Consider the following 14,104-nt stretch of genomic DNA (forward strand, 5'->3'; position numbering starts at 1 on the left):
CAGTTTATATTAAACATGCCTCACTGATTCGAGTATTTGGCGAGCACCGTTTTGTCCTACTAATTTTGGCGGTCCTTGAACTCACCGTAGTTTGTTTACATCAGTGGTTCTCAAACTTTTTTTGTCATCCCCCACTTTGGACAAGGGGGAGTTTTCAAGCCCCACCTGCCCCCATCAACCCAACAGAGCGCTAATGCCAAGCTTTAACATTTTCAAATTTATTGAACATCAAGTTGTATACATTCGAACTCAATAACATAAAATAACATTAAGTTCAATAATAAATAAAATAACTGTGCAGCTGTGGTATAACTTGCATCAAGTTCAATAATAAATAAAATAACTTCCATCAAGTTCAATAATAAATAAAACAAAAGTGTTATAACTTGCATCAAGTTCAATAATAAATAAAATAACTGTGCAGCTGTGGTATAACTTGCATCAAGTTCAATAATAAATAAAATAACTTCCATCAAGTTCAATAATAAATAAAACAAAAGTGTTATAACTTGCATCAAGTTCAATAATAAATCAAAAAAAGTGTTATAACTTGCATCACGTTCAATAATAAATAAAAAAAACTGTTATAACTTGCATCAAGTTCAATAATAAATCAAAAAGTGTTATAACTTGCATCACGTTCAATAATAAATCAAAAAAAGTGTTATAACTTGCATCAAGTTCAATAATAAATCAAATAAAAGTGTTATAACTTGCATCAAGTTCAATAATAAATCAAAAAAAGTGTTATAACTTGCATCAAGTTCAATAATAAATCAAAAAAGTGTTATAACTTGCATCAAGTTCAATAATAAATCAAAAAGTGTTATAACTTGCATCACGTTCAATAATAAATCAAAAAAAGTGTTATAACTTGCATCAAGTTCAATAATAAATCAAATAACTTGCATCAAGTTCAATAATAAATCAAAAAAAGTGTTATAACTTGCATCAAGTTCAATAATAAATCAAAAAAAGTGTTATAACTTGCATCAAGTTCAATAATAAATAAAACAAAAGTGTTATAACTTGCATCAAGTTCAATAATAAATCAAAAAAAGTGTTATAACTTGCATCAAGTTCAATAATAAATCAAAAAAAGTGTTATAACTTGCATCAAGTTCAATAATAAATCAAATAACTTGCATCAAGTTCAATAATAAATACAATAAAAGTGCCACTTTGCAATCTTTGCAAAAAAAAAAGGAGGAGCTATGCATTTGGCAAGACAGGGCAAGTGACAGCACTTTCCCCCAGGAGAGCCACCTTGCTTCACTGTGAAACAGCACGGCTGTGTGATCAGCTCCCATTTCCTCACACAGTGCAGAGAACAGTCGCGCTTTCAGTGGTCGTGTTTTGATCAAATTTACCGCGCTCACAACATCTGTTAAAACCTCATTGAGTTCGGGGCTGAGCTGCCTTGACGCGAGTGCTTCCCGGTGAATGACAGTGTGTGCCCGTCACATTTTTGTTTCTCTGCAGGCGCTGGCTCTGGCTCGACGACCTTTGAGGTGCGAGTCACAAATGTATATATTTGTGTAATTGTGGTCCACACATTAGCCTGCTACCCATCCGCGCGAAAGTTTGTTCCGCTTAGCCCCGCCCCCATTAGTTACTGTTGCTATGTCTGTCAAACTTTCGCTCGTACCGAGAAATATAAAGCCTACAGTAAAAATAAGTACCGGTAATTTCCATTTATTTATATAGCGGATTTCACAGACAGAATCACAAAGTGATTTACAGTGTGTATAGAAAATGAAAGCATAGTAAAAAAAATAATCTAAGAATATAATAATTTTAAAAAAAAATTTAAAGTGAAATTTCCTCCCGTTCCTCGCGCCCCACCTGTCATGTCTCTATTCCCCACCAGTGGGGCCCGCCCCACACTTTGAGAAACGCTGGTTTACATGTATAACTTTCTCCGACTTTCTAGGACTTGTTTTATGCCACTTCTTTTTCGGTCTCATTTTGTCCACCAAACTTTTAACGTTGTGCATGAATGCACAAAGGTGAGTTTTGTTGATGTTATTGACTTGTGTGGAGTGCTAATCAGACATATTTGGTCACTGCATGACTGCAAGCTAATCGATGCTAACATGCTATTTAGGCTAGCTATATGTACATATTGCATCATTATGCCTCATTTGTAGCTATATTTGAGCTCATTTAGTTTCCTTTAAGTCATCTTAATTCAATTTATATCTCATGACACACTATCTGTATGTAATATGGCTTTTAATTTTTTGCGGCTCCAGACAGATTTGTTTTTGTATTTTTGGTCCAATATGGCTCTTTCAACATTTTGGGTTGCCGACCCCTGCGCTAAGGCAAATCATATTGTCTAAAAATTAGGGATGTCCGATAATGGCTTTTTGCCGATATCCCGATATTGTCCAACTCTTTAATTACTGATACCGATATCAACCGATACCGATATATACAGTCGTGGAATTAACACATTATTATGCCTAATTTGGACAACCAGGTATGGTGAAGATAAAGGAACTTTTAAAAAAAATATATAAAATAAAATAAGATAAATAAATTAAAAACATTTCCTCGAATAAAAAAGAAAGTAAAACAATATAAAAACAGTTACATAGAAACTAGTAATTAATGAAAATGAGTAAAATTAAGTGTTTAAGGTTAGTACTATTAGTGGACCAGCAGCACGCACAATCATGTGTGCTTACGGACTGTATCCCTTGCAGACTGTATTGATATATATTGATATATAATGTAGGAACCAGGGGCGTCACTACCTTTTAAGGACAGGGGGGGCTTAGCCCCCAGGAGATGCACAGGATGCGAGTGAACGTTACGCACAAGCACAAAACTTCACAACCAACTAACAAAGACATAGAAATTATTAATTGTTATTATTATTATTATTTTTTAAATGCACGGGACGAAATGAAATGCTCCCCGGGACGATGGCTTTTAACCATTTTTTTCTTTTTCTTTTTATGTATTTATTCATTTTACATTTTATATTAAATGTCTTGGTTTTTCCTCCCTCTGAAAATCCTATGAAATGTTTAACAAGCCATCCTATAATATTACAACAGTTATTAATGTAACAATATAATAAAACAAATATATTTAATGATGTTTTTTTTCATTATTTTAACAATAGGCTAATGTACATTACTTTATATAGATTCTACAAGAAACACAAAACTTAAAAACTAAATTATTTACAATTGCACACACAAGGTTTTGTGCAGCTTCACTCATTGTAAAGGAAGATAATGTGCTTCGTACACCTGCAGGACCGCAAGCAAGGTCGCAGAGAAAATGCGGACTGGAATTTGAGTGATGTGGGCATTTTCTATATGAACAAGTGGAATGGATTGGATACCGACGCACTAAAGGGGCTCTCTACCTTACGCTACGAAGTGAGGGGAAACTGAGTGAATAATAACAGGTTATATGATTATTTATTTAAACTCATATTCGGGCCACTTTATAATGAATATGTATTTGTAAAAAAAAAAATATATATATATATATAACACCAAATTATTTAGGGGGGCTTAAGAATATTTTAGGGGGGCTTGAGCCCCCCTAAAATAGGCCTAACAACGGCAATGGTAGGAACCACAATATTAATAACAAAAAGAAACAACCCTTTTGTGTGAATGAGTGTAAATGGGGGAGGGAGGTTCTTTGGGTTGGTGTACTAATTGTAAGTGTATCTTGTGTTTTTTATGTTGATTTAATTTTTAAAAAAAACACAACAACAAAAAAAAAGATACCGATAATAACATTTTAACGCATTTATCGGCCGATAATATCGTCAGGCCGATATTATCGGACATCCCTAGTTGTTAATAAAGATACAACGTAATGCGGAGGCGTACTTATCACACTTTTGTTGACAAATAACACCATATATATTCGTGGCGGAGAGTGGTGGGGGGCGCAAAATGTTTTCTTCCTCAAAGGGGGGGACGTAACGGAAAATAATAGAGAAGCACTGCTTTAATTTGATGACGTCTTTTTGAAAGAATTACATTCACATGCGTCATGGCCAATTATGCAAATCTCACGTCGTTCTAATCAACACATACTTTACTGCAAACTTTGGACACAATTTCTATCATTATCAGACAATATCTAAACAATAAATACTATAACAATGATAATACTCAAACTATATATATATACACACACACACTTTTAGGTACATTTTTGATATTTACTTTAGTAAAATCTTGATTTAAATTTTATGTGCAATTTATTTTATTTGTTTCATTATTTAAGTGCAGTGTTTTATTTTCCTATATCCAAACACAATGTTACTGTTCAAACTGTGGCCAAATACATTAAACACACTTATTAAATGAAACCTTCTTTCTTGGTTTTAATGAATACTTAGGCCCACTACGCTACTGTATTTTAATGTTGGTCATTACGGTGGTTCTAAGGAGGGCTGTAAAAAAAAAAAAAAGATTTTCGAATGAACCGTGATTCTTATATATATATATATATATATATATATATATATATATATATATATATATATATATATATATATATATATAATTTATTTATTTATGTATTTTTTTCTAAATCTGTTTAGTCCAGTCACTTTATTAAATGTTTGGGTAAAATTTTATCAAACAAAACCAGTTTTCTTTTAAGTAATATATTCATTTTTCAGAGCCGTTTATCTATTTTATGGAGGATTGTAGTTAATCATAGAACTGGCACCCAATGTTATCAAAAAAAAAAGTATTGATTTTGAATCGAGAATCGTTTCGAATCGAGAATTGATTCTGAATCAAATTGTTACCCCCTGGAATAGAATCGAATCAAATGTGGTGCCCAAAGATTCACAGCCCTAATGTACTTGCTGAAAACAAGTGCGAGAACCACGGACCTAAACAATAGATTACTTTTCTACCGCATACCCTGTGAGCTGGAGTCCATCCCAGTCGACCCCTTAGTGTGTTGAAACGCATTGCTGTGAGGCAGATGTGATTAACCACATCTCCACCGTGCTGTTGATACACTCTAAATAAATAAATAGCAAGTACTTGATGGAGACGCCGGACTCGAGTCCTCCTTCTGCATCGTGTGTGTGCGTGTGTGTGTGTTTTCTTGTATTTCTACCCTTCTTGAGACACCAACAAGGAAAAGTAGCTTCCACTTGAGGAGGTGTGAACAAGTGATGACATAAATCAAGGTCCCAATAACATTGCATCTAATAGAGAATGTCTCATTTGCACCCCTGCTGGTGACATCTATCAAAATGAGGGTGGTCCTAAAAAGGAGGGATTTTTCAAATTGACTGTGTGTCGCTTTTAAAAGTGCTCCCCCTCTGGCCAACGTATGAAATAACAAGTGTGTGTAAACATTTTAAGTGTTCCCCTTCTGTTCAACATATGAAATAACAAGTGTGTGTAAACATTTTAAGTGTTCCCCCTCTGGCCAACATATTAAATAACAAGTGTGTGTAAGAAATTGAAATGCGCCCCCGTTGGCCAAAATTAATTTAAAAAAATAAAATAAATATGTATAAAGAGACATACTGTAATAACTTGAAGTAAATAATGAAGATTAAAAAACAATTACAAACAAAAAAATTCCCCCAAAAATAAATGAATGAAAAGCACTGTTTTTCTCACATTGTGTCGACTTTTTTCATATAAAATTGGGAACATTTTCTCATATTCTTTTTGTTTCTGTAATATTGCAATAATTTCTCGTTAAATGTTTCTGTAATATTGCAATAATTTCTCATTAAATGTTTCTGTAATATTGCAATAATTTCTCGTTAAATTATTATTTTTTTTAATGTAAAATTATTACTTTTTAATGCAAAATGGTGACATTTGTCATATAAAATTCGGACTTTTGTCACAATATTGCCATTTTTTTGTTGTTCTTGTAAAACAGTGACATTTGTTGTGTAAAATTGTGACTTTTGTCATAATTTTGCCAAGTAAAATTCAGATTATTATTATAATATTGCCAACATTTTAAAGTTTTCTTATAAAATTATATATTATTATTATTATATTATAAAATCCCCCTCTGGCCAACATATGAAATAACAAGTGTGTGTAAGAAATTGAAATGCCCCCCTTTGGCCAAAATGTATTAAAAACTTTATTTTTATTTTAAAAGTACTGTATATAGAGACGTACTGTAATAACTTGAAGTAAATAATGAAGATTAAAAACCAAATTACCAACAAAAACTTCAAAAAATAAATTTACTAAGAGCAGCCTTTTTCTCACAATGTGTCGACTTTTTTTTTCTTTTAAAATTGGGAACAATTTTTCTTATTCTTTCTGTTTCTGTAATATTGCAATATTTTCTCATAAAATGATTACTTTATGTAAAATGATTAAAGTAAAATTATTACTTTTTAATGCAACATGGTGAAACATTTGTCACATAAAATTCTGACTTTTATCACAATATTGCCGATGTGTTTGTTGTTCTTGTAAAACAGTAACATTTTTTGTGTAAAATTCTGATTATAAAATTGCCAACATTTTAAAGTTTTCTCATAAAACTGACTTTTGTCGAGTAAAACTACGACTCTTTTCATAAAATTGCCAAAAGTTTAAGCTTTTCTTGTAAAATTGCAACGGTTATTGAGTAAAATTCCAACTTTTACCACAATATCGCACAAATGTTCAGTTTTTCTTGTCAAATTTTGACTTGCGTTGAGTAAAATGATCACTTTCATTATAACACTGCCACAATTCTAAGTTTTTCTTGTGAAATTGTGTCCTTTTTCTTGTGAAATTACAATTCATTTTTTGCACAGCAAGCTTTTTTATATTTGCATAGTATGTATATATTATTAATGTTGTAAATACACTTCTTTATATATCTAGAATGGGTGGTCCTAAAGAGGTAGGCATTTTTCTCAGGTCTCACGAAGGTATGAAATACAGGAATGTTTGTGTGTTCTTGTATTTCTACCCTTCTTGAGACACCAACAAGGAAAAGTATCTTCCATATGAGGAGGTGTGAACAAGTGATGACATAAATCATGGTCCCAATAACATTGCATCTAATAGAGAATGTCTCATTTGCACCCCTGCTGGTGACATCTATCCAAATGAGGGTGGTCCCAAAAAGGAGGGATTTTTCAACTTGACTGTGTGTCGGTTTTAAAAGTGCTCCCCCTCTGGTCAACATATGAAATAACAAGTGTGTTTAGGAAATGTAAATAATAATAATAATAATGGATTAGATTTTATATAGCGCTTTTCTATTGTTAGATACTCAAAGCTCTCACAGAGAAGTGGGAAAGTGAAGTGGCCAAAATGTTTTGAAAACTTTTCTTTTTTAAGTACTGTGTACAAAGACATACTGTAATAACTTGAACTAATGAAGATTAAAAACCAAATTACCAACAAAAAATTCAATAAATAATTTTTTTTACTAAAAGTAGTCTTTTTCCTTACAATGTGTCGACTTTTTTTTTAAAATTGGGAACAATTTTTCTTATTCTTTCCGTTTATGTAATATTGCAATATTTTCTCGTAAAATGATGACCTTTTTATGTAAAATTATGACTTTTTAAAGTAAAATTATTACTTTTTAATGCAACTTGGTGAAACATTTGTCACATAAAATTCTGACTTTTATCACAATATTGCCAATGTGTTTGTTGTTCTTGTAAAACAGTGACATTTGTTGTGTAAAATTCTGATTATAAAATTGCCAACATTTTAAAGTTTTCTCATAAAACTGTGACTTTTGTCGAGTAAAATCACGACTCCTTTCATAAAATTGCCAAAAGCTTAAGCTTTTCTTGGAAAATTGCGACTGTTATTGAGTAAAATTCCAACTTTTACCACAATATCGCACAAATGTTCAGGTTTTTCTTGTCAAATTTCAAAATTCTTGTGAAATTGTGATCCTTTTCTTGTGAAATTCCAACTCATTTTTCACAACAAGCTTTTTTTATAGTTGCGTAGTATGTATATATTATTGATGTTGTAAATACACATCTAGATAAAAAGTATATCTAGAAAGGGTGGTTTTAAAGAGCTAGGCATTTTTTCGGAGGTCTCAAGAATTTAACAAATACAAGTGTGTGTGTGTGTGTGTGTTCTTGTATTTCTACCCTTCTTGAGACACCAACAAGGAAAAGTATCTTCCATATGAGGAGGTGTGAACAAGTGATGACATAAATCATGGTCCCAATAACATTGCATCTAATAGAGAATGTCTCATTTGCACCCCTGCTGGTGACATCTATAAAAATGAAGGTGGTCCCAAAAAGGAGGGATTTTTCAACTTGACTGTGTGTCGCTTTTAAAAGTGCTCCCCCTCTGGTCAACATACGAAATAACAAGTGTGTGTAAGAAATTGAAATGCGCCCCCTTAGGCCAAAATGTATTAAAAACTTTTAATTTTTATTTTAAAAGTACTGTATATAGAGACATACTGTAATAACCTGAAGTAAGTAATGAAGATTAAAAACCAAATTACCAACAAAAAATTCAAAAAATAATTTTTTTACTAAGAGCAGTCTTTTTGTCACATTGTGTCGACTTTTTTTTTTTTTTTTTTTTAAATTGGGAACAATTTTTTTAATTCTTTCTGTAATATTGCAATATTTTCTCGTAAAAGTATTACTTTTTAAAGTAGAATTATTACTTTTTAATGCAAAATGGTGAAACATTTGTCATATAAAATTCTGACTTTTATCACAATATTGCCAATATTTTTGTTGTTCTTGTAAAACAGTGACATTTTTTGTGTAAAATTCAGATTATAAAATTGACAACATTTTAAAGTTTTCTCATAAAACTGACTTTTGTCGAGTAAAACTACGACTCTTTTCATAAAATTGCCAGAAGTTTAAGCTTTTCATGTAAAATTGCGACTGTTATTAAGTAAAATGACGACTTTTATTACAACACTGCCACAATACTTAGTTTTTCTTGTGAAATTGTGACCTTTTTCTTGTGAAATTCCAACTCATTTTTCACAACAAGCTTTTTTATATTTGCATAGTATGTATATATTATTAATGTTGTAAATACACATCTAGATAAAAAAATGTATCTAGAAAGGGTGGTCTTAAAGGCATTTTTCAGAGGTCTCAAGAAGGTAACAAATACAATAGTGTGTGTGTGTGTGTGTGTGTGTGTGTGTGTGTGTGTGTGTGTGTGTGTGTGTGTGTGTGTGTGAGAGACAAAGACAAAATGTCAACCAATCAAACTCATAAAGGTGTGGGTGTCTTCAAAGGTCAAATGTGAACCTGTCCTGACAGCGGGCCTGTCACAGAGCTGCAGATGAAGCGGCCAAAGAAAGCGTGTTGCCATGGAAACACTATCAACAGCCTGCAGGCCCGTGTGGAGGACATCTAACAGAAGGAGGACAAAAGAAGCTCAGCTCGTCTCCAAGTGCTTTTATTGAAAGCGACCGGGGAAAAGACACACAAGTCCATCAAGGTGGTCCCAAGTGGTCTGACACGGCAGGTGCCAAAGTTCTGGAGGAGGAGGAGGAGCTCAGCAGGACGTGAAGGTTTTCCAGAAGAAGTTCTTGCAGCCAGCTTTTCTCTCGCGGGGCCCCAGAAGCTGACCCCCGCCGGCGGACCTCTCCAAGGCCACGTGGACGTCCCCCGGGTCCATTCCGGCCGCAAAACCCTCGTCCTCCACCACCTCGTTCTCCGTCTGCAGGAGGTCCGAGAGGAGGAGGTCGACCAGCGAGGCGTGAAGCACGTCCTGAATTTGGAGAGAAAAAAACCCCGCCGCCGGTCAAGGACGAGAAGGACCCCCCTTCCCCTGAAAAGAGAGTCTCACCTCTTTGGAGAGCATCAGGTGCTTGCCCTCCCGGCGCGGGACGGCGGCGACGGCGCAGAGGGACAGCAGGAGCACGAGGAGGCGCGAGGAGGAGCACATCTTGGTACCGTTTGTGCGTGTGTGTGTGTGTGTGTGAGAGTGTGTGTGTGTGTGTGAGTGTGTGTGTGAGAGAGGGCTTATCCCGCCGGAGCGGCTTTTAAAGACGCGCGCTGGCGTCATGATGATGATGATGATGATGATGATGACGTTGCCGCCCCCCCCACCAACACTTTAGTTTAATGAGGCATCTTCATGCACTTTGTCTTCTTTCTCTCCAGGATGCCCAACACACACACACACACACACACACACACACACACACACACACACACACACACACACACACACACACACACACACACACACACATTGTATTTTTTACCTTCTTGAGACCTCCGAAAAATGCCTACCTCTTTAAGACCACCCTTTCTAGATACATTTTTTATCTATATGTGTATTTACAACATTAATAATATATACATACTATGCAATTATAAAAAAGCTTGTGAAAAATGAGTTGGAATTTCACAAGAAAAAGGACACAATTTCACAAGAAAAACTGACAATTGAAAAATTGTGGCAGTGTTATAATTGAAAGTCGTCATTTTACTTGACGCAAGTCCAAATTTGACAGGAAAAACTGAAAATTTGTGCGATATTGTGATAAAAGTTGGAATTTTCCAAGAAAAGCTTAAGCTTTTGGCAATTTTATGAAAAGAGTCATAATTTTACTCGACAAAAGTCAGATTTATGAGAAAACTTTAAAGTGTTGGCAATTTTATAATCAGAATTTTACACAACAAATGTCACTGTTTTACAAGAACAACAAAAACATTGGCACTATTGTGATAAAAGTCAGAATTTTAAATGACAAATGTTTCACCATTTTGCATTAAAAAGTAATAATTTTACGAGAAAATATTGCAATATAACAGAAAGAATTAAAAAAATTATTCCCAATTTTTAAAAGAAAAAAGTCGACACATTGTGACAAAAAGACTGCTCTTAGTAAAAAAAAATATTTTTTGAATTTTTTGTTGGTAATTTGGTTTTTAATCTTCATTATTTACTTCAAGTTATTACAGTATGTCTCTATACACAGTACTTTTAAAATAAAAATAAAACGTTTTTAATACATTTTGGCCAAAGGGGGCGCATTTCAATTTTTTACACACACTTGTTATTTCATATGTTGGCCAGAGGGGGAGCACTTTTAAAAGCGACACAGTCAAGTTGAAAAATCCCTCCTTTTTGGGTCCACTCTCATTTTGATAGATGTCACCAGCAGGGGTGCAAATGAGACATTCTCTATTAGATGCAATGTTATTGGGACCATGATTTATGTCATCACTTGTTCACACCTCCTCATATGGAAGATACTTTCCCTTGTTGGTGTCTCAAGAAGGGTAGAAATACAAGAACACACACACACACACACACACACACACACACACACACACACACACACACACACTTGTATTTGTTAACTTCTTGAGACCTCCGAAAAATGCCTACCTCTTTAAGACCACCCTTTCTAGATATATTTTTTATCTAGATGTGTATTTACAACATTAATAATATATACATACTATGCAACTATAAAAAAAGCTTGTGAAAAATGAGTTGGAATTTCACAAGAAAAGGACACAATTTCACAAGAAAAACTTTGACAATTGAAAAATTAGTGTTATAATGAAAGTCGTCATTTTACTCGACGCAAGTCCAAATTTGACAGGAAAACTGAACATCTGTGCGATATTGTGATAAAAGTTGGAATTTTACTCAACAGTCACAATTTTACAAGAAAAAGGTCACAATTTCACAAGAAAAACTAAGAATTGTGGCAGTGTTATAATAAAAGTCGTCATTTTACTCGACGCAAGTCCAAATTTGACAGGAAAAACTGAAAATGTGTGCGATATTGTGATAAAAGTTGGAATTTTCCAAGAAAAGCTTAAGCTTTTGGCAATTTTATGAAAAGAGTCATAATTTTACTTGACAAAAGTCACAGTTTTATGAGAAAACTTTAAAATGTTGGCAATTTTATAAATCAGAATTTTACACGACAAATGTCACTGTTTTACAAGAACAACAAAAACATTGGCAATATTGTGATAAAAGTCAGAATTGTATATGACAAATGTTTCACCATTTTGCATTAAAAAGTAATAATTTTACTTTAAAAAGTAATCATTTTACGAGGATATTGCAATATTACAGAAAGAATAAAAAAAATTGTTCCCAATTTTTAAAAGAAAAAAGTCGACACAATGTGAGAAAAAGACTGCTGTTAGTAAAAAAAATTATTTTTTGAATTTTTTGTTGGTAATTGGTTTTTAATCTTCATTACTTACTTCAAGTTATTACAGTATGTCTCTATATACAGTACTTTTAAAATAAAAATAAAAGTTTTTAATACATTTTGGCCAAGGGGTCGCATTTCAATTTCTTGCACACACTTGTTATTTCATATGTTGACCAGAGGGGAGCACTTTTAAAAGCGACACACAGTCAAGTAGAAAAATCCCTCCTTTTTGGGACCACCCTCATTTTGATAGATGTCACCAGCAGGGGTGCAAATGAGACATTCTCTATTAGATGCAATGTTATTGGGACCATGATTTATGTCATCACTTGTTCACACCTCCTCATATGGAAGATACTTTTCCTTGTTGGTGTCTCAAGAAGGGTAGAAATACAAGAACACACACACACACACACACACACACACACACACACACACACGCACACACACACACAAACACTTGTATTTGTTAACTTTTTGAGACCTCCGAAAAATGCCTACCTCTTTAAGACCACCCTTTCTAGATATATTTTTTTATCTATATGTGTATTTACAACATTAATAATGTATACATACTATGCAACTATAAAAAAAGCTTGTGAAAAATGAGTTGGAATTTCACAAGAAAAAGGACACAATTTCACAAGAAAAACTTTGACAATTGAAAAATTAGTGTTATAATGAAAGTCGTCATTTTACTCGACGCAAGTCCAAATTTGACAGGAAAAACTGAACATCTGTGCGATATTGTGATACAAGTTGGAATTTTACTCAACAGTCGCAATTTTACAAGAAAAAGGTCACAATTTCACAAGAAAAACTAAGAATTGTGGCAGTGTTATAATAAAAGTCGTCATTTTACTTGACGCAAGTCCAAATTTGACAGGAAAAACTGAAAATTTGTGCGATATTGTGATAAAAGTTGGAATTTTCCAAGAAAAGCTTAAGCTTTTGGCAATTTTATGAAAAGAGTCATAATTTTACTCGACAAAAGTCAGTTTTATGAGAAAACTTTAAAATGTTGGCAATTTTATAAATCAGAATTTTACACAACAAATGTCACTGTTTTACAAGAACAACAAAAACATTGGCAATATTGTGATAAAAGTCAAAATTCTATATGACAAATGTTTCACCATTTTGCATTAAAAAGTAATAATTTTACGAGAAAATATTGCAATATTACAGAAAGAATTAAAAAAATTGTTCCCAATTTTTAAAAGAAAAAAGTCGACACAATGTGACAAAAAGACTGCTCTTAGTAAAAAAAATATTTTTTGAATTTTTTGTTGGTAATTTGGTTTTTAATCTTCATTACTTACTTCAAGTTATTACAGTATGTCTCTATACACAGTACTTTTAAAATACAAATTAAAAGTTTTTAATACATTTTGGCCTAAGGGGGCGCATTTCAATTTCTTACACACACTTGTTATTTCATATGTTGACCAGAGAGGGAGCACTTTTAAAAGCGACACAGTCAAGTTGAAAAATCCCTCCTTTTTGGGTCCACTCTCATTTTGATAGATGTCACCAGCAGGGGTGCAAATGAGACATTCTCTATTAGATGCAATGTTATTGGGACCATGATTTATGTCATCACTTGTTCACACCTCCTCATATGGAAGATACTTTTCCTTGTTGGTGTCTCAAGAAGGGTAGAAATACAAGAACACAAACACACACTAGATGTATTTTTTTATCTAGATGTGTATTTACAACATTAATAATATATACATACTATGCAACTATAAAAAAAGCTTGTGAAAAATGAGTTGGAATTTCACAAGAAAAAGGACACAATTTCACAAGAAAAACTAAGAATTGTGGCAGTGTTATAATAAAAGTCGTCATTTTACTCGACGCAAGTCAAAATTTTACAAGAAAAACTGAACTTTTGTGCAATAAAAGTTGTAATTTTACTCAATATCAGTCGCAATTTTACAAGAAAAGCTTAAACTTTTGGCAATTTTAA

The 14,104-nt window shown here is 33.2% G+C and overlaps 1 protein-coding gene across 1 annotated transcript; it reads right to left on the reverse strand.

The window, feature by feature from the left end:
- Positions 1 to 9,450: 9,450 nt before the first annotated feature.
- Positions 9,451 to 9,928, reverse strand: sst1.1 (somatostatin 1, tandem duplicate 1). The gene is made up of 2 exons (XM_061972010.1): positions 9,786 to 9,928; positions 9,451 to 9,707 (listed from the first exon to the last, which is right to left on the reverse strand). The coding sequence occupies exons 1-2, from the start codon at positions 9,882 to 9,884 to the stop codon at positions 9,492 to 9,494; spliced, it is 315 nt and encodes a 104-aa protein (XP_061827994.1). The 5' UTR covers positions 9,885 to 9,928; the 3' UTR covers positions 9,451 to 9,491.
- Between the last annotated feature and the right edge of the window lie 4,176 nt (positions 9,929 to 14,104).

This window comes from Nerophis lumbriciformis, linkage group LG17 (assembly GCF_033978685.3).
Source record: "Nerophis lumbriciformis linkage group LG17, RoL_Nlum_v2.1, whole genome shotgun sequence".
NCBI classification, from domain to species: Eukaryota; Metazoa; Chordata; class Actinopteri; order Syngnathiformes; family Syngnathidae; genus Nerophis; species Nerophis lumbriciformis.